The sequence below is a fragment of the Solanum tuberosum genome, unplaced genomic scaffold (genome assembly GCF_000226075.1).
Source record: "Solanum tuberosum cultivar DM 1-3 516 R44 unplaced genomic scaffold, SolTub_3.0 scf00168, whole genome shotgun sequence".
Lineage (NCBI taxonomy): Eukaryota > Viridiplantae > Streptophyta > Magnoliopsida > Solanales > Solanaceae > Solanum > Solanum tuberosum.
Window position 1 is genome coordinate 52,761 of NW_006239096.1, and position 20,842 is coordinate 73,602.

General features: G+C 31.2%; 1 protein-coding gene across 2 annotated transcripts; it reads left to right on the forward strand.

Annotated features, from left to right (window-relative positions):
• The first annotated feature begins 18,071 nt into the window (after nucleotides 1–18,071).
• On the forward strand, nucleotides 18,072–20,176 carry LOC107061823 (protein NLP7-like). 2 transcript variants are annotated; one of them, XM_015311709.1, is made up of 6 exons: nucleotides 18,072–18,172; nucleotides 18,246–18,355; nucleotides 18,443–18,719; nucleotides 18,796–18,863; nucleotides 18,975–19,716; nucleotides 19,852–20,176. In XM_015311709.1, exons 5-6 carry the CDS (start codon nucleotides 19,137–19,139, stop codon nucleotides 20,028–20,030), a joined length of 759 nt encoding a protein of 252 aa, XP_015167195.1. In that variant the 5' UTR covers nucleotides 18,072–18,172; nucleotides 18,246–18,355; nucleotides 18,443–18,719; nucleotides 18,796–18,863; nucleotides 18,975–19,136; the 3' UTR covers nucleotides 20,031–20,176. The 2 variants fall into 2 exon arrangements, with proteins under 2 accessions (XP_015167195.1, XP_015167194.1); XM_015311708.1 differs by having other exon boundaries at nucleotides 18,246–18,719.
• The last annotated feature ends 666 nt before the right edge of the window (nucleotides 20,177–20,842 follow it).

Here is a 20,842-nt window from a genome sequence, read left to right on the forward strand (position 1 = left end):
TATCATGAGTTTGAATATGTTTCTGAGTTCTGTCTTATTGAGAGCGGGAAGGCATTGGTGGGGAGGGCATTTGCATCCCAAGGTTCATGCTTTTGCAAAGATGTTACTACATTAAGCTTCAAAGAGTACCCTTTGGTGCCTAGTGCACGAAAAGCTAGATTCACTCAGAGTTTTGCTATTTGTTTGCAAAGTAAATGCGCCAACAATATTGTTTGCCTAGTTGAGAAGTCGCCACCTAATTAATTACGGTGAATTAGGACACCTAAATATTTAACTAAGTAATACTAAAATTGACTCCAATTAAGGTCTACTTAACTTAAGTGATTCTAGGTAAGGGTTCAAGTTATCCTAAAGGAAAGGGGTTAAGCATCTTTTAAGATCCGTTAAAAACGGTTACCGACCAGATATGAGTGCTAAAGATTAAGTAATTGAGTAACCAAGTTGGAAAACATTTTTATTTTGAAAGCCTTTTTTGCAATTGTATTAGAATGAAAAAGATTTAAGAAAGAATAATAACTTTAGATCAATTTAGACAAATCTGTAATCCATGGCTAAAAAAAGTAATTAAAAAAATAGACATTACTTCATTAATTGACAAATTGCTCCCTTCAGAAAAAGTTTTAGAAAAATAAGTGTTTATAACAAAATATTTTTTGAGCAACTTACAAAAATGAATATATTTATAGGGTTATTGAAGTTCAATAGTTATAAGTATGTTATTTACAATAAATGACTACATTTTATATCTTTTATTCGCTGTATTTTTGTATACATTTTTTATTTTTCTATTTATACACTAACACATCTTTAAGTACAATAAACTAAATAAGGAATTGACTCTAAATATAACCCACTATCCTTATTTACGTCCATACAATGAGCAACTTCCCATTATTAACATTAGAACTAATAATTACTTATTTAATGACATATCCAATCATATTCTTATTAGTTTAAATACCCCATTCTCTTGTTGTCTCAAAAGATGTGGTATTGATATGTCATAATAATGACTAAATAAAACTTAGAAAAAACGTTAACTAAAAAATCAATGAAGGTAAAAACTAAAATACATTTAACTAAAAATACACAGGAATACATACCGATATATTTAGAAAATACCTTTTGAGTAAATATACAATTATTGAATAAAAGTGATTTTATTTGCATACAACTGTTTTTGATTGGATTTAACTTTAAACATGAGCATGTTATAACCAATGTGATATTTTAGGAGCCACAATAAATCCGATTACAAATTCATCCTGAACAAAGTTATGTTACCGATATTCCTTGATAAAAATGGCTAAACAAGACTAAATCATGTGAGCAATTACTATTTAGCAATATTAATATACATAAATATAGTTAAATAAGAGACAACGAATATGCATACAAAAATATATAGTTAAATACTAATATACATAAATATAGTTAAATGTGATAATATGCATACAAAAATATAGTTAAATATTAATATACATAAATATAGTTAAAAAAAGATACAAAGAATATGCATACAAAAATGAAGCATGTCAACGATTCTTAATTGCCCAGAAAAAAATTCACTTATTCATTAATTAAAATACTTTAAGCTAAATACGACTAGACATATATCCAAAACGAAATAGTAGTTTCAAAACATCTTAAAAATAAAAAACTTAGATAGGCTACTAGCTGATCATGACAATTTCACTACTGTCCATTTCTGAGCATGGCATCCTGTTCAACTTAGGCAGTGCCTCATTGTCGCTAACAGCTCCATCTTCAATAGCTTCTTTGCAGAGTATTCTCAAAGAGTTGCACCGTATCTAGTACGAAGTAACCTCAGCATCAATGGTTTCAATAGAAATACCTTCGCCATCACTCAAGTACTCTGCAAATACAAGCAAATACAATCCACAATCCCTGTACATTAATATAATTTGTTAAATAATAGATTTCGTAGAGCTATATCAATTTATAGAATGATGAAACAATTTTGTAAACATATATTGCACCATATCGCTGCTGAGGTATATCTTGCACGTATGTCACATCGAATTGAATGTTCAGATCTTGCGTATCGTCCATGTTATTGTCATAATACATGGACAGATACGTCGTCAGAAGCTGAGCAAGCTTTTGAATTTCCATCCTAACAAAAGAATCTTGTCCTGCCGATGTGTATGAGTCATATACATGAATGTGTCGTTCAACCAATGACAGAACAAGCAATACTCAATGGTTCATCTGCTTCACATTAACTGGTATGAGCACGATGTCGATTGTATTTCATGGAATAGCAGCCATCAACTTGTAGTCATTTATGTATTCACGTATGTCGTTTTCAATGTTTGCAACACAAACTTTGCTTTCAACGTTAGCATATGCGACATAAATGTCAGCAATCTTTGTCTTGAACACATAATCAACAGTTGGGTATATGTATCGGCTGTTAACGTTGTACTTGCTTTTTTTACGCAAGTAATAGAGAACTACATCGATGTGTTGTGATAAATCGATATCCTACAAATGAAAAATGTATTACTTGTACGGTTAGCATATAAAACTCAAAGTATTACTAATATATTCAGGATTCAAATATTTATTAAAACTTAATGTATCAATATATCAAACAATGTAAGTTCACGACAATTTAAAAAATGAATTAAACAAAAAATGAATATACCAATATAGAATACAATGAATACATTGTTGTTAAACACAAAAATGAATATGTTGGACAAACTAGATATATAAACAAGGTGTGGGTATCAAACTGTATAAGTATTCACGTCAGTTTTTCCAATAATACTTGAGATTTGGTGTTAAATCAAGAATTTTTATTATAGAAATGCAATATTAGTGTATTCAACTATACTTGTATTTCCTAATCAACTTTTTTATATTGGATAGAGTACTTATGTATCCAGATATAACTGTATTCGCAGATCAACATTTCAACTTGTGCTTATATAACAATACAAGTATCTATGTATATAAAGATGGATACATTTCAATACTGTTGTTAAACAAAAAGATAGATACATTAGACAAACGTTAAACAAGATACAATTTGTGGGTATCAAACTGTATGTATAAGTATGCTTCTACATAAAAAATTGAAAATGCCAACAAACGTCAATCTTTTTTTGGTCAATTTTTTCTGTAATACATGAAGTTTTGTGTTAACTCAAGCATTTTATTATAAAAAATAGTATTAATGTATCCAACTATACTTAAATTTTCTAATCAGCTTTTTAAATTTGATAGAGTACTTATATATTCAGATATAATTGTATTCACAGATCAACATTTTAATTTGTGCTTATATAATAATACAAATGCCAATATATATATATTCTGCTATATACAAAATTGACAATCAAAGAACCCTCAATCTCTCTTTTGTCCATGTTCTTCTTGTACTCATTTTTTAACAACTATATACATGCAAAATCAATTTGTTTAACAATTTCAATACAAGAGGACAATCCATAATGGCAATGTCACACAATACATGTGTTGAGATATATAAGTAAATGGCATCAAACTAAAAAAATAAAGCATACAAACCTTAGTTTCATTTTCCTCTTGTTCCTGCTCTTTTTTTCACATCCACTTGAATCAAGATTGTCGAATTTCTCCTTTTTCAAGATAAGTTTTTACTTCTAAAGGTTCTAAACCTTCTTTCCTCTTTACTAATTGTGTATGTTCAATTTCTTCAAGCAGATTTAAGGGTATAGGGTCATTAACCTTCTTTGTTCTTTTTCCATTCACTATATCAACAATAGAGCCTGCAATTTTGGCTTGTTGTTGAGTAATACACAAATCAAAAGAAGATAGTTCGTCCAACAATTTGTCAAATAAATGTATACCTCTCGTAACCCTCCTCGTACCAATTTCAACCATTGAAATGGATATACAAATTCTTGAATCAAAATCCTATGAAAATAGATGAAAATATAGATGAGTAAATATATAATCTTCATAATAACGAGATAAAGATGCAATTAGAAGATACTTGATGGATACAAATCACAAAAATGGCTCGCAGAATAATGTAAAAGGATCTTGAATTTGAATGAATTTGGGGGGAAAGTCAGAAAATATATTATATATGAACATTGATGAAAGAGAAAAAGTTGATGATGGTAAACATTGGAAAAATATCACGTAAAAAGTGTCTGCCATAATTAACTAGGCATTCAATAATAACTTTCCTATTTAATATTTATTTATATTAAATATATATATAAAAAATATAGTTATTTGTATATAATTAACTTTGCTATTTATTGTGTAGTTATATCCATATATCATGAAAAAAAATGTAGCTATTTTTCTTGAATATATAGGGATGTTTGCCATATTCTGTAGTTTTTTCATATTTTATTTTGAAAGACATTGTCTAGTTTGAACAAAACTTAATAAATCTAGTGGATTTAGAAATGGTGCAAAAAGAAATGTTTAAAAAAAAAAGAATTTGCCAAATGAAGATTATAAAAGCTAAAGTAACTATAAAAGTTTGTTTCTAACTAAAGGTACCCAAATCCAAAAATCTATATTAAATCAACTATTATGAATCCAAAATAGAAATATCTAAATCACACAAACAAGTATAACATGTAAAGATAAACACATAAACAAATAATGCAAAGATGTAAGTAGCCATAAGTGACTCATGGTATGGCGTAATTTTCTTTAGAAAAATCACTTTTGAAATGTTCCAAGTGTAAAACATTTTGAGAAAAATACTTAGAAAAGAGTCGTCACTTAATTTTTTAAAGAAATTAAGAAAACTTAATTTAAAAAGACTCTAACTGATCAAATCTTTATAAATTTAGAGAAAATGAGTAAGAGATTCTCATTTACACTTCAAGAAGGTTTTTAAAGCATTTGAAATGTCTGCTAACTCGCGCTTATCCTATGAGTTGACAAAAATATTTTTTCGACTATTTTTTAAGAAAATGGTTTATTATTATATAATAATAATGACAATAATTTACAACATTCGATTAACTTGAGAAAGTAGTTAAAAGAACAATTTTTAAATTTTAAGAAAATGAAACCCTAATTGAAACAACTTGGTTAATTAGGATTTTAACAAAATTAGATTAATTAAAATTTATTTAAATCATTTTTAGAAATAATAATTCGAACCAACTTGGTCAATTAAACCATGAAAACTATTTTTTATTAACTGAAAAATAAATAAATAAAATTTACTAAAGATATTCAATAAAAGTATAAGAGTTGATTAAAAATGAAATTTTATTAAACTAAACTAACATAAAGAATATAGTTCATCTTTTCGGGAGCAGCTATCTGGAACCAACAAGCTTGACCGTGAAGCTTTTACACCACTATGAGCTTAACTCGAACAAGAAGAGAATCAATACAAAATAAAAACTAGCTCTCGATTTTTTTTTCCTTTCGAGGAAAATAAATAAACTTCTGTTTTTGGAATGAAAAATCTCGTCTCCAACTTCTCTTAATCCTCCTTCTCAACAGTGACTAAAAGAGATGGATATATAGATGGAAATTTGGGGGAGGGGGGCAGAAATTTTGAATTGATATGCTCTTTTCAAGGCAAAAGGTGAAAAGGAAAAAGTTGCTCAGAGACTTCCGAGAAAAGGGGTTTATGAGACGCCGGGTGATGGTTGTTGCAGGCGAGGAGGACGGCGCAGGTATTGTTGCGCTGTTTGGGGCTACTACTGATGTTGACATGATTTTTCTCTAGGTGTATGGGTTCGCTGAGAAAGGAGACGCAATTTTCGGGTTTCTTTTCTGGTTCTGTACATTTCTGGATTCTCACGATTTGGGTTTGCAGCCTTCTGCTCGTTGTTCTCGCGTGGAGAAGAAGAGAGTAGTGGGTCGGGTCGTGGTTTATTGTTGTTGTACACTAGAAATTAAATGGGTTTGGGTTTAGGGAAAATTACGCAGTTAAGCAAACTTATACTACTTAATTACTCATCATAGCTATAGTTTGTTATAATTGCCACTCGCAACTAATATTATACATTAATTACGTGAGCTGATTTCGAGTTTGTATAATTAGCCATGTTTGTATATAGTATAGTTGAAGTATACTAGCGATTCTACACCCACAACTTTGCTTATGAGAATGTATGAAAATTTATAGTTGTTTGATAGACTTAAGATTTATCTCAACATCGGTATCATGTTTTGGATATGTGTGATCGAATGTGGGAACCATGGGGTCTAGTTTTGTCATTCTTAAGGGTTGTCTATAACAACTACTAATCTAGCACTTCGATAGTGTTGTTAGAGGTTTGGTATGCTTGGGTGTACCTCTCGATGCGTGGTTACTTGATCATTTTCTTCCTTAGGTAAGGTAAGTTTGTTTCTCTTATGATGAGTACCTGGTGTCTAAAGATCAAATTTTTATAACTTAAGCTCGTGGAAAGTTTATGTTGTGAGAAGGAAATATTGATAAGATCTATAATGGTTTGTGCATTATGAGTATGGTGGTTGGTTCATGTTCACTTCTGATTATAGCCAGTGTTGATTCAAGATTTTATTATGATTATGTGAGAAAAGATTTGTCCAGATGATTTTGTCAGGGTCCATGAGAACATGTGTGCAGACGGGTGTATGATTAACTTTGGTGGTTATTGGGAATAATTTTTGCTGTTGGTTGAGTTACATTCTACAATAGTTATCATTCGAGTATTGAGATGACCCGTTTTGAGGCATTGTGTGGGAGAAGGTGTAGGTTTTCAATTGGTTGGTTTGATGCATTTGAGGTAAGACCTTGGGAGACTGAGCATGATATACACAAAAGCTATCCACACATTTTTGTCGATTCTTGTACCCTTTCTTACCCTCGCCTTCTTTTGATCGTTCAAGGACGAACGACGGGTAAATTGGTATCTAATGTAATGACCCATTTGGTCGTTTTGAGTACTAGAACTTTTTATTTCATAAAATACTTTTCGATAGATTCTAAATGGGTATTTTAGTCTATTTGTAATTATAATTATGAAATTAGTGGGGTAGTTTTAATAATTTATTTAGTTAGTGATTAAAGAAAATAACATTAAAATTAATAATGGGTCACTTTCACACTTTTATAAGTGGTTTTGTATAATAATTAGGAGTAAATTTTCTATAAAAAGAAATAAGGGTTTAGGCGAGGAACCATACCTGCAGCATCACAAAGCGGTTGTTCCTTCAGGTAAGAACTTTGACAATTTAATAACTAATCCATGTATATTAAAGGTTAGGCGAGAATGTGTATTATTATTATTATTATTTGGGTAGATAAGTAATTGAAGGAGATGTATATTGTTACTGGGTGAAAGTGGGGGCCACAAACATTAATTCCCTTTGACTAAAAAGGAATTGCATAATGATTAATGACTGCATCAATCATATAATATATTATTAATGTAGTTTTGAAATTAAGAAAGAAGCATATAGTAGTTCTGTTTTCGCAGTACGCCGCTGGTTGGAGTAGATAAATTTGATATTAATTATTTTTCTTTAATTATCACATTATGATTCAAGTTTTGATATATTGGTATTAGTAATTAAATATTAGGTGTATTACTTAAATTCCATTAAAGTTATGATAAATTGAAGGAATTTAGATTTTACCCTTAGGCTTGAACTTTAAGAAATTGATTATAGTTTTGGGTGAGTTTTTGGGTCTAGGCTAGACATATAGTAACATGGGTGTCTATAGACTCGTTAACTTACAAATTACGCATACTTGATAGATTAGAAACGTTCAGAGGCATTGAGAAAACGAAAAACATTGGAGAAGTAACTTGCCTGACTTCGATTCTTTGGTGGAGGTAGGTTATGGTTTATTCTATGTGATAGATAGACTCTTAATAGTGATTAATATGTATTGAGTGATATTATGAAGTTCTCTATGTACTTGGTTGTGTGGTTGTGTGGCTTGGTTGTGTGGTTTGTGATTGGTCTGAAATCCTAAGACAGTGAAATTTATAATCTGAAACCCTCTCTATCGAAGTGATGCCTAGAATAAAGAAGGCTTGATGAAATATTGTTAATGAAAATGAAATAAAATTCGTGGGATGAGTTTAGCTTTCGGAAAGAGGTGAGAGTAAGAATATGTTATCCGGTTGCAAGGACTTAAAAGGTGTCTTCAATGGGATTGAGAATTGGGTTCAGAGATGCGTAATTTCATTTGTTTTGCTCTTGTTATGGTAATAGTGTCACGTGTTTATCAGATTGGTTAAAAAACTAGTGAATAAGACTTGATAAAGAAGTATACATACGTCCAGCTAGAGTGTGATGATAAGTTCTTTTGTGGTTTGAGTTTGGTAACGAGTACATTTGGATTTTTAGTGAAGGATATGGTAAGATCAATGGAGAGGAGATTAATGATAAGACAAGATGCATGAATTCATAAAAGTCTTCAAGGTATGAAGCTATGAGCTAATATTGATAGATAAGGGGATTGGATTACACAGTTGGATTCACAATTCAATTTTTTTTGGTAAATCTACATTCGTAGTGGTATATTTTGTCAAGATATGAATTTGTAAGATAAGAAATGATCGTTCAATTAGGTATCGAGTATTTGGAAGGACTTATGCATGGGTTTGGTCATAAAATTTGTTACTTTTGATTTTTAAAGGACACGAGGAAAGGTTTCACTTAAAAGTGTTGGTTTAGAGTATACGATAAAAGTCATGGGTTGTTGGTAAAAGGATGAGATCGGTAAGCGAGCTAGAGAAATTAACAAGAGTCTGATACATTGAAGGGTCGAGATATTTAGAATTTTGCACCATGGAAAGAATTTGAGAAAAGTGAAGGAATAAGACCTCTCATATAAACCCTTGGGCTATAGTTGAAGGTTGTTTCAATTTTTGCCTATTAGTTTAGATATAACTGTGAGATGTGAATTAGTTCAGTACAAACTTACTAGGAGTTTATCATCGACTTTTATAAAGATTGAATTTTAATTTGGGTGACAAACAGTGAGGTATGAAAATTTTAGTATTTTACGTGGGGTTAGATTGCTCAAATTATGATAGATGACTTAAGAATGATGTACAAGGTGAGATATAATTCTACCTGACTATTAAGAATTTAGAGTTGGGTTAATACTACTCTATTGATGGTAATACATAGAATGTTAAGATGCGTTACATAGACATTTGATGGTGAATAGAAGTTATGAGCTTATAGTATACATAATAATTTGAGTGTCCAAGAATTTTCCCAAGTGTTGGCATAAGGTATGTGATGGTTTAGAATTGTAGCTAAAGCATGGTATGTGGAAGTGGTGTGGAGTTGACTTTGGGTGTGATTTAATAGTTTTATCTCAAAGGAAAAGTACTATTGGATTAGAAATTAGTGTTATTAGCCTTGTTTGGGACTCACTTTTGTCATGAAATGCTTAAATAGAAAGAGAGATAGCCATAATTTGAACATGTATTTGATAAGAATACTTTGATATTAATGATGGTTTGGGAGTAAGGTACATGATCGGTGTGGTTATGATGTTTTGTTAGTATTAAGAGTGTTGACTTTAGTGGAATGATGGGAAGAGTATGTGGAGTCTGATAAATAGAGTACATGTACTATCGTAATAGAGACTAAATTGGTGATTGAGGGTAGTTAAAAAATTAAAGAGATAGAGTCAGATGAATGAAAATGTTTGATATGGGCAATATGAAAGGAGTATCTAGGGTTATTCGACCTTGGTTATGTACATTCTAATTATGTGACCAACTATTTCATTATGGGCATGGTTTTGAGTATGATTCACTTTCTACGTCCGTGTGTGTTTTTGCTTCTATAGGTGAGTCCCTAGTAGTGGATCGGGTGTATCGATTCTGTGGTTGTCCTCCTGGTAGGGTAACAAACTTGGTATCAGAGCATTAGGTTCGGTGATCTCATCACACAAGGACAAGTCTAGTAGAGTCTTGCGGAACAATATGTGGACGCCTCTACTTTTCTTCGAGAGGCTATAGGACTTTAGGAAAACTTCATTCCTTCCTTCTTTCTTGCTACTACTTGAATCCAATTGGTATATGAACTTCTTCACTCTATTTCACATATTGTTAGTACTAGAGTATTAGAAGTTGAAATAGCAACACCAGAAAAAAAATATGTGTCCTTGGAAATAAGTATATTTTATCGATTGACTACAGAGCCTGTAATGACTAGTGATCAACATGATTTTTTTTATTAAGCTCATAAAGTTAAAACCCTCGATCTTCAAGAGTATTGAATTATGAAGATGTATATACTTTCATTGTTGATTGTTTTGACCTGCTTCATAAAATGAATCTAGTGGAGAAGCTTAGTGTTGAGTTTGTGACATATTAGTTTCGGGGAGACACAAAATGTGGTGGTAGTCTCATGTTAAGTGTCGATTAGTAAAGGCGCTACCTATGACTTAAGGTAGCATTTTCTAACTTCTTCATCCAATTATATGCCCCAAACTTTGAGCTATATGAGGAGAGATGGTTCCCTGAATATAGAGAAACAGAGATATGTGTTGCAGCCTATGAGGTCAAATTTTGTACTTTATCTAGATATCTGACAACATTCAAGAAGTTTCGTAAAGGACGACTAGATAATGAACGTCATTACTTTGGAAAATACAATTAGTAAATTTTTCATAAAATGTATGGGTTGCTTAACGAATGATTAAACCATGTTGCACCAATTGAGGTCAGAATCTCTACTATGACTTCTTAGATTGAGGGTATATCAGCGAGGGTCATCAATGCTTACTTGGTTAGAGTTATAAAGTGTATTACTTTTGTTATTGACTTGATCTAAGAAGTAAAGCAAATTGCTTGGGCTAGAGAGAGAACATATTCGATAATGTTTTGCAGTCATTCAATGGGAAATGTGTGGGCTATTTGGGTACGATATTCTCAATAAGTATGATGTGTTCTAGTGATGAATTTAACGGCCTTTCACTGTACAGTATTAGTGTTACATGGAAACGAATACATCGATTATCAAGTGTGAATACTAACTACTTAATTAAGGAGTTATTAGTGGTATGACATATTTAGATAATGAGATTCGGTGTTGCTTTCACATTTGAGAAATCAACTAGTTTATTACTACGGACGCTTGGATTGAACATTATTTTTAAGGAAAATTTTAGTGGTGGATCTTTGGTACAATATTAATACATTTAGGTTGTGAAATGTATCTTGAGGGTTCTGAATGAGGACAGGTGATTTTATCTTAAGCTTCAAAGGGTAGATTGATACTAGAATGACAAACTTATAGGGAATGAAAGTCCTAGTGAGTATACTTGGGTGAAGTAAATTGAAGACTTTAGTAAGAAAGTGTGTATAAAATTGGGTTAGTCCCTTGAGTTTGATTGGTATACCTAAGTTTAAGGTGGCAGGTCGAGGAAAAGGTTCACTTCGTGGTGATGACAAAGGCTAACTGAGCATGATGGTAAAAAGAGTTCGTGAGGGATTGTGATTGGGATGAAACTATATAATTAGGATTTGTTGATTAAATGAATTTTGTATGGTAATAATGACTTGTGAGTATCTAAGGTTGCGATTTCTACTATTTAGTGAGTAACGTGGTTATATGGAAAGTTTTGAGAGATGTTGGGGCACCGCTCGAATAGAATTTAAAGGAGTTAAGTGTCATAGTTGATTTATACTATTATTCATTACATATTAGCTTCTATTTTGGATTGGCCGATGATATCTACTCAGTACATGTTGCCCTGTACGGAGCCCTACTTGTGTTTTTCTTTGTTTTCTTTTTGTGGAGTGCTACTGAGCCCTACTTGTATTTTTCTTTGTTTTTCTGTTATGGAGTACAGCGAGTGTACCAGCGACTTTGACTCGCCCTCAGCTCTAGCCAGTCTCCAACACATCAGGTTCCAGGGTGAGGTATTCATTCCAGCTCGTGTTGGATTCTCTTGGTCATGGCATGATGTCCTTAGTTTTCGAATATAAACTATTTTATTCATTTATTTTGGTGTCTTTAATACTCTTAGACTTAGTATTTGAAGATTAGATGTCCTTGATGTGATGACTTTCAGATTTTGGGGATAATAAGTGTTAGACTTTAGATGTTTATTTGATTGGTTACTTTAATAAGTTTTGAGCTTCCGCATTATTGTTGCTATTCGTAGTTAAATTATTGATATATGTTGGGGTTTGGATTCCTTGGTTCGCCCACTTAGGAGGTTAAGTGTGGGTGCCACACATGACTCATTTTTGAGTTGTGACAATACAAATACATACGTATAATATAGAATTATCTACCGATAGACATATACAATTCACCTCTCTCCCACTGTTTGCCCTCTCTCGCTCGCCTCTCTCTCCTCTCTCCCAGTCTCACTCGCCTCTCTCTTCCCTATAACATGTAGCTACGAATTGTAATTATTAAACTATAGCTATGAAGAGTAATTAGGCTATTTTTGAGTGGCCATATGTGAAAGTTCCTCTTGGGTTTATTGGAGAAATATTGTATTGTTGGTGGGCTGGGGAATGGTGTTGGGCTGCTAGATTGGCCCAAAATTAGTCTTTTAAAAATGAGTTGAAGAAAATGGTTAAATTTTGAATTGAGGATTTGGTCAATGGATTTCAATTATAGCCAATTAGATTTAAGAAGTTAACCGAATTGAGTTAATTTGCAAATTAGGCTAAAATTTGAATAGGATAAATTAATTATATTAATTTATCCGCTTCTTAATCTTAACAAATAAAATAATTAACTTAATTGTAAACTAATGATTCAAAATTATAACCGTAATTTAAAATAAACTAATTTAGTAAAATATTTACTAAAAAATAAAATCATTTTAGAGATGATTTTTGAATATTCATAAAATGTAATAAATACATACAAAATTATATAGAATACATATATTAGTTTGAAAATCATAAAGATGACAGGATTACTTAAAATGACTTGGAAAATATTTTGAATTTTATAAAGTCAATTATTTCACATCGTTGGAAATTTAAGAAGCTCGGTGATTAATTTATATTGTGGAGGGTCAAAATTGAGTGTCAACATTCGTGGCTATCTAGATCTGACATGTTGTAATGATATTATGGAGACTCTGCTATGTGAATAATGGTGTATTACTTGTAACGTGTTCTATACTTGCAAAATTGTTAGGATGGGCTGGTTCTAAATTCTATGCATATTGCAGTTTGGGGAGGTTCAGAAAGTGTGACAGGGTGCTTGTGTTCGATATCACTTTACTTAGGGTTAGCTAGGAACGCTTGTTGAGTACCATTATTGGTTGATACTTACTCCCTTGCTTTCCACACTTGTGTAGTTTACGAGTCTGGATCATCTTGATCATCCTCTCGCATCTTCATTCGAGACTTGCCTTTGGAGTTCGTGACCATCTCAACAATCATTACATACTCTTGATTATGTTTTTCTATTATCTCAATATAGTAGACTTGTACTTCTTTTGAATCTGTTGTGCTATTTAGAGGTTTTTACACGTGACACTAGGTTTTGGGGAAAAGTTATGTTATATTAAGAGTTTTGCATTATTATGTTATGTTTAGTTCTTGATTTCTTTCTTACTTCTGCAATTGCCATTGCCAAGGATTGTTTAAGCCACTACTAGAAAACTGTAAATTACCTGCGAATTTTTCTTGAGAATTATTTCAGCAGAATTTTTTCCACGAATTTTCAAGCGGAAAAATGAAATTCCTAAATTATAGACTTTCTTACCTGCGAAAAATAGTTTTCCAGAAAAATTGATGGGTAAATTTGGCACCATTTTGCAAAATTATTACCTGGGGAATTATTTGCGGCAAATAATTTGTAAGTATCATTTTCATAGGTAAATTCGCAAGTAATGAAAAAAGGATTTTTTTTTATCTTCTAGCAAGAAAATTCCTAGATAAATTTATTTGCAAATAATTACTTGGAAATTTATCTAGAAATATTTTTTATGTGGTATTACCTGGGGATTCATGTTCTTTGAATTTTGTTGGGGCTTACTTAGGAATTTTCTTACTTGAAGAATTACTTGGGGATTTTATTGTTGTGAATTTGATTTGTGATTTTTGAGTGATTTACTTGGAAATATGCAAACTTGAATATTTTTTCATATAATTTAATTTGAATTTTTTTTATTGAAATCTAAGGATTTTTAAAAAAAAATTAGGAGTCCTCGGGGAATATTTTCTTAAAAATATATTTACCAAAATTAAAAAATATAATATATAAAAAAGGACAAATGATCACTAGAATGAAATTTATTAAATAATTACTCTATTTTCAGGTTTAATAAATTATTAAGCAATAATATCAATTCAATAAGGTGTTGGAACATTATCATATATTTTAGGATGAATATTTTTAACTTATATATCATTATTATTTAATCTCACTAAAAATCAATGTTATCATTTTTTATTTTTTTATTTGTAAGAAACAAAGAATTAAAATTATATGGCTAGTTATTTATCAAATAGAAAAATAATTATCATAAATATTTATCAATCTAATACGGTGTTGGAACATTACCATAAATTTTAGGATGAATATTTTTATATAATTAATATATTATATCACTAAAAATTAATGATACCATTTTTTTATTTTGTTTTTTTATTTAAAAGATACAAAGAATTAAAATTATATGGCTAGTTGTTTATCCAACAGAAAAGTAGCTATCATAAATATTTGTCAAACTAATACGGTGTTGGAACATTACCATAAATTTTAGGATAAATATTTTTAACTTATATATAATTAATATACTATTTTTTATTTGAAAGATAGAAAGGATTAAAATTATATGGCTAGTCATTTATCCAACAGAAAAATAACTATCATAAAAGTTTAATTACCCCTTGTTGATAGAAATATGAAAAGAAAAATAAATATTTTTTACTTGTATATCCAATTGGTATATTATATGTTTACTAGCACTAAAAATATATAATTTCTCTATAGTAAGTTATTGAATGATATTTATTTCCAAATATAAAATTAAGTATATTAAAATATAATAATTTTTAAAAGATAAATTAAAATTATAAATACCAAATTACCTAATAAGATATACTATCAATTATTGATTTATAACTTCCTTGCACATTAAATTTATAAGTATATTTATATTTTCAATTATTTATTTATAAAATTTTGTCTACATTTAATATGCTTCGTTATCGATATTATCTCATAGAAAGTGTAAGCATAAATTTTTTATGATATGTTGGGTGATAGTGATTTATTTTAATATATAAATAGTTGTCATGCTTTATTTTTGAAGAGTTAAATCACATGAACTTTACTCAACATTTTAAGATATATTTCATTCGCATATTAATATGAGAGGACTTTATAGTACTTTTTGTGTGATGAATATCTAAATTGTATTTTTAATAATCAATTAATTTAATTATATTTAGCTTTAAAAATTAATCAAATTGATGAAAAACACCAAAATTTAGTGTAATGCTAGTGGTACCTTTTACCACATCGATGGAAGACACATGATCTTTAGCATTTATAATGCTATTAGTTAGAGCATTGGTAGAATAGAGTAATTACATATAGTTTGGGCATTTGGTAGTGAGATAGGATTAAGTTAGTGCAATTTTGGGCATTAGGTTGTGAGATAGGATTAAGTGAGTGCAATTACGTAGACTGGACTAGGATTAAGTAGGTGTCTATGTGTATGGAGGTGTCCTATGTGGATGGAGTTCAAGAACAAAATAATTAATTAGGAGATATTAATTAATATTGTCTAGAAAAAATCTTTTTTTGTTAATTTTTACAAAAAGATTTTGGTATATATTTTGCAAGAAAATTTCCACGTAGACTGGACTAGGATTAAGTAGGTGTCTATGTGTATGGAGGTGTCCTATGTGGATGGAGTTCAAGAACAAAATAATTAATTAGGAGATATTAATTAATATTGTCTAGAAAAAATCTTTTTTTGTTAATTTTTACAAAAAGATTTTGGTATATATTTTGCAAGAAAATTTCCACGTAGACTGGACTAGGATTAAGTAGGTGTCTATGTGTATGGAGGTGTCCTATGTGGATGGAGTTCAAGAACAAAATAATTAATTAGGAGATATTAATTAATATTGTCTAGAAAAAATCTTTTTTTGTTAATTTTTACAAAAAGATTTTGGTATATATTTTGCAAGAAAATTTCCACGTAGACTGGACTAGGATTAAGTAGGTGTCTATGTGTATGGAGGTGTCCTATGTGGATGGAGTTCAAGAACAAAATAATTAATTAGGAGATATTAATTAATATTGTCTAGAAAAAATCTTTTTTTGTTAATTTTTACAAAAAGATTTTGGTATATATTTTGCAAGAAAATTTCCACGTAGACTGGACTAGGATTAAGTAGGTGTCTATGTGTATGGAGGTGTCCTATGTGGATGGAGTTCAAGAACAAAATAATTAATTAGGAGATATTAATTAATATTGTCTAGAAAAAATCTTTTTTTGTTAATTTTTACAAAAAGATTTTGGTATATATTTTGCAAGAAAATTTCCAAGTAATTTACCTGCGAAATATAAATCCCTAGGTCAATTGTTTGGGGATTTTTAAATTCGCAGGAAATAATTACCTACGAAAGTTTTACCATCGAATTTTTTTGATAGGAAAATCCGCAGGAAACTTAATTTTTTGTGAATTTTCGTATGCAGTCCCTAGGAAAATCCCCATGTAATCCACATTTTTCTTGTAGTGAGCTGACCTGTATTGGTGGGATAAGACAGGTGTCACCACACCTAACTTTTGGATCGTGACAAGGATGAATTCAAACCCTACCCTAGGGGCACAAATACCTTCTCTAAGGCTTAGGAATTGAACTACAAAAGTAGAAAATGCTCACCTTTAAGAAGATTCTTGATGAAAAAATGTTAAAATCTGCCCTAGGTTAACTTTCTACTCCCACCATGATCAATCTAAAAGAATCAAATGAGTGTTAAATTGATGGAAGAACTTACCTTGAAGGAGAAAATTAATGAAAAACTGAAGAAATCGCCCCTAGCCTGACCTTGAACGAGTTTTGGGAGTAAAATATATAAGAGAATAACACAATAACCAATGTAGGTTATAACTAAATTAAATATACCCATTTATAATAAAATAAAAAAGGAAATACAGCATAGATGAGGAGAATATCTATTTTTTTTATACATATTGCATAACCTACCTCTAAAGATTGGGCAATAAATTAATAATGTAAAGTCAATTTGGTTAGAGCTGCACATTAACATTTGTAAGGACCTTCATGCTTTTAATATTGCATAATAATATAGATATAAATAGATAGATTATTTATATTTATCACATTTTAGGAACTTTTTTGGTAAATTTTATTAAACTAGAATATGATTTTTAATATTATTAATACAAATTTTAATTTTCTTTTAATATTGATAAAGGATTCACCTGTCATCTACATACTTAAAAGCTCCGACAAATAACACAATCATAATCTTTTGAACCTTAATGAAATATGCCACACCTTTTCGAACCTTTCAAGATTTCCCTATTATCGCTATTCATAGGTCCCAATCGAAAGTATGTGTGAAGTTTGAGACTATTCAATAAAGCACAAATAGTACTACACATTGAAATTTCTTGACTTTCTTTTTTCCCTTTGGCAATTTTCAAAGTGGCTATAGCGTGGAAAAATCTACTACACATGTTATGTATTTCCACAAAAAAAGGCGGAATTTATTTGAACCTCTTGAGCTTTTTAATCCACTTGCACTTGTCTACACATTAAACTTTTTGATTTTATTTAGAGATGTCTACTATTGACTTTGCACATTTTTTAATGAACTATAAATAAAAGAGTAATTTTACTAATCACTCTTTGAATATAATAAATACAATATTTTAAAAAATGTGATAGAGAAATTACTATAATTAATTATAAGAATAAATTAGAAAATTAAGTATAAAATTACTTATTAATTTTACAAAGTAGACAAATATTATTGAACATTCCAAAATAGTACCGTTGACAGCTATTGTTGAAGAGATGGAGTAATGAGTAGCACGTATTGTTGAAGAGATGGAGTAATGAGTAGCAGGTATTGTTGGACATTCTAAAACATATTTTTCAGCTACCTTCAGATGTATGTGACCTAATGCCAATGGCTGGGCATTTTGGAGCATGAAACACAACGACGAGTTGGAATACCAGCGATCCATTAAGTCCATCTTTTGTGAGTTAATTTGTCTGTTGTGAATATTTTCCAATTTTTGTTTAGCACTAATCTTTTTATCTTTTTGATACAGCTTATTCTGTTGCTTCCATGTTTCCAACTGAGAAATGGAGGATCCAATCTGTTATGGAGAAAATGTCGACTCCAAATATTTCTCTGTTTCAATTCTGGGCACCCATCAAGGTCTATGGATCTACTTTCCTGTCCACTGCGGATCAAACATTTGCTTTCTATATATAACGAAATTGATAAGAGTCTCTCTTCATACAGGAAGCTCTGTCTAGATACTTTGATTCCCGTGGACTACAGCTACAAGGAAATTCCATTTGGTCCCCCTGGACGAGTTTTCTCAAGATGCTTGCCAGAATATAACCCCGACGTCCGAAACTACTCCTCTGCAGAGTTTCCACTGCTTCCAACTGCTATTCCCTTGGGAATTCATTCTTTTTATGCATTTCCAATTTCCAACTTCCATGATCACCAGTGCCTTGGTGTATTTGAGATTGTATCTACACAGCCATCTCTCCATCTTCCCAACCTTATTCAGGTATTTGCTCAACGACACTTTTGTTTATATTCCGTTTGAACAATTCCATAATCCTTGTTTAATCTTCCATTCATAGGGCTTGAATTTCGAATCAGTTGGGTTGTACATTCCTAACTCATTGGACATACTTTTGGACCTTCAAATGTAAGGAATTGCTGCCTTTTTTTTTATTTTGGCGAAACTAAACAAAATATATGGAAGTAAAAAAAAAAAAAGAGATCAGACAACTAATTTCATAGCTTATCATTTTAATAGCTGCAGGATGGTGAAAGACTTAACTATATAGAGGGCGGGTTATATGAGATCCTTGAAAGACATAGTTTACCCTTTGCTCAAATTTGGACTCCTTCTTCTCGATATGGCTCTTTGAAAGTCTTGTATAGTGCTGCTGCCTCCATATATGAACCTCCGAAACCAATGTATCATGAGTTTGAATATTCTTCTGAGGTCTGTCTTATTGAGAGTCGCAAGGCATTGGTTGGGAGGGCATTTGCATCACAAGGTTCATGCTTTTGCAAAGATGTTACTCTATTAAGCATCGAAGAGTACCCTTTGGTGCCTGGTGCACAAAAAGCTAGATTCACTCAGAGTTTTGCTATTTGTTTGCAAAGTAAATGCGCCAACAAATTTATTTGCGTAGTTGAGTACTTTCTGCCACCCAACGAAATGGTTGTAAGAGATACAAAGATTTTCTTAAACATGCTTCTATCCACAATGAAAGAACAATATCTAGGTTTCATAGTTGCTCCTGGAAATGAACTAGGGCAGAGGATGCTCGTTGAAGTTCTTAAAGATTCCCCGAGTGATGAACTTGATTCCTTTGAAATTGGCCAAACTCTGCTGAGTGTTCAATCACTTCAGGATGGAGGAGAAACAACAGAAGTTGGCCAACGTCTGTCGAGTGTTCAAAGGATTGAAAAAGATTATGGAATTACTCGCAAGATTCTGGAGGAGCATTATGGCATGACTCTTCAAGATGCTGCCAAAAATCTACGTAGTAAGTTCACTAACTTTAGCGCATTTGAGGTTCGTAGTTCTTTTTGTATTATTATATATATGTGCTCATATGCCTTCAACCGAAATGATTTATGCATAGGTTCACTGATATCCCTTTGGACTTCATTTATTGCAGTTAGTCGAGCAACACTGAAACGGATATGTAGAGAAAATGAAATTGCTAGATGCCAAATCACAAGACTAGAAAGGTTAATGTCCATGTTAGCCAAGGCGTATCTTTTCAAGATGCTGAACCATATGTGGGCGATCAATAATGTCCTGCTCTTTCCCAAGAAAAAGGCACCGAATATTTAAGTAACAAAAAATCTCCTGCAACAGGAAAACCTTGTGATAGTGTGATGACTTTAAAGGTTACATAAAGAGGTGATATCATTAAGTTTCAACTCTCCCTTCCATCAACGAGGGTAAAATTGGAGGGGGAAGTGGAAAAGAGGTTTAAGATATCACTTCAAAGTTTTTCAATCAAGTATCAAGATGAAGATGATGATTGGATTTTGATAAGTACTGATTCAGATTTGAGGGATGGGATGCATTCACTAAGATTGTTGGGAAGGACTACTATGAGATTACTGGTTACCCCAGGAGCTGACACATGAAAGATTTTTCGTAAGTTTTGTTATGGTATCTTTAGTGCAGAAATGTCATCTTTTGGTGACATGGTGTTTATCTCTTCCCTGTTGTGTTGTTACATGTCTTTGTGCTCAGTGATTAAATGGGCATTAGTCAAATTACGAAAGATGCCTATATATAGAAGAGGAAAATAATATGAGTTGTCATTTTCTTTTCATTAGCTATTTTGTATTTTCTGTTTGTTGTTTGATTACATGAACAACCTGTTTGTAAGTTGCTTTGATGATCAATACAAAGCTTAATTTGTTACATTATTGTCCTACTCCATGCCTATCTCATTGAAACAAACAAAGCTGGAGAAGATCATTCCTCCATTGATGAACATGGAAAGCTGAGATTCGAGATGAGAGAAAGAGGAGCAACCTGTGTGAATTGGGAAAATGAAAAATTGAATTACTTCATGTTGATTACACGCTATATATACAACAATGTAAGAAAGATCTAGAAGCTTAGCTAACTAACTACTTGATGCACAA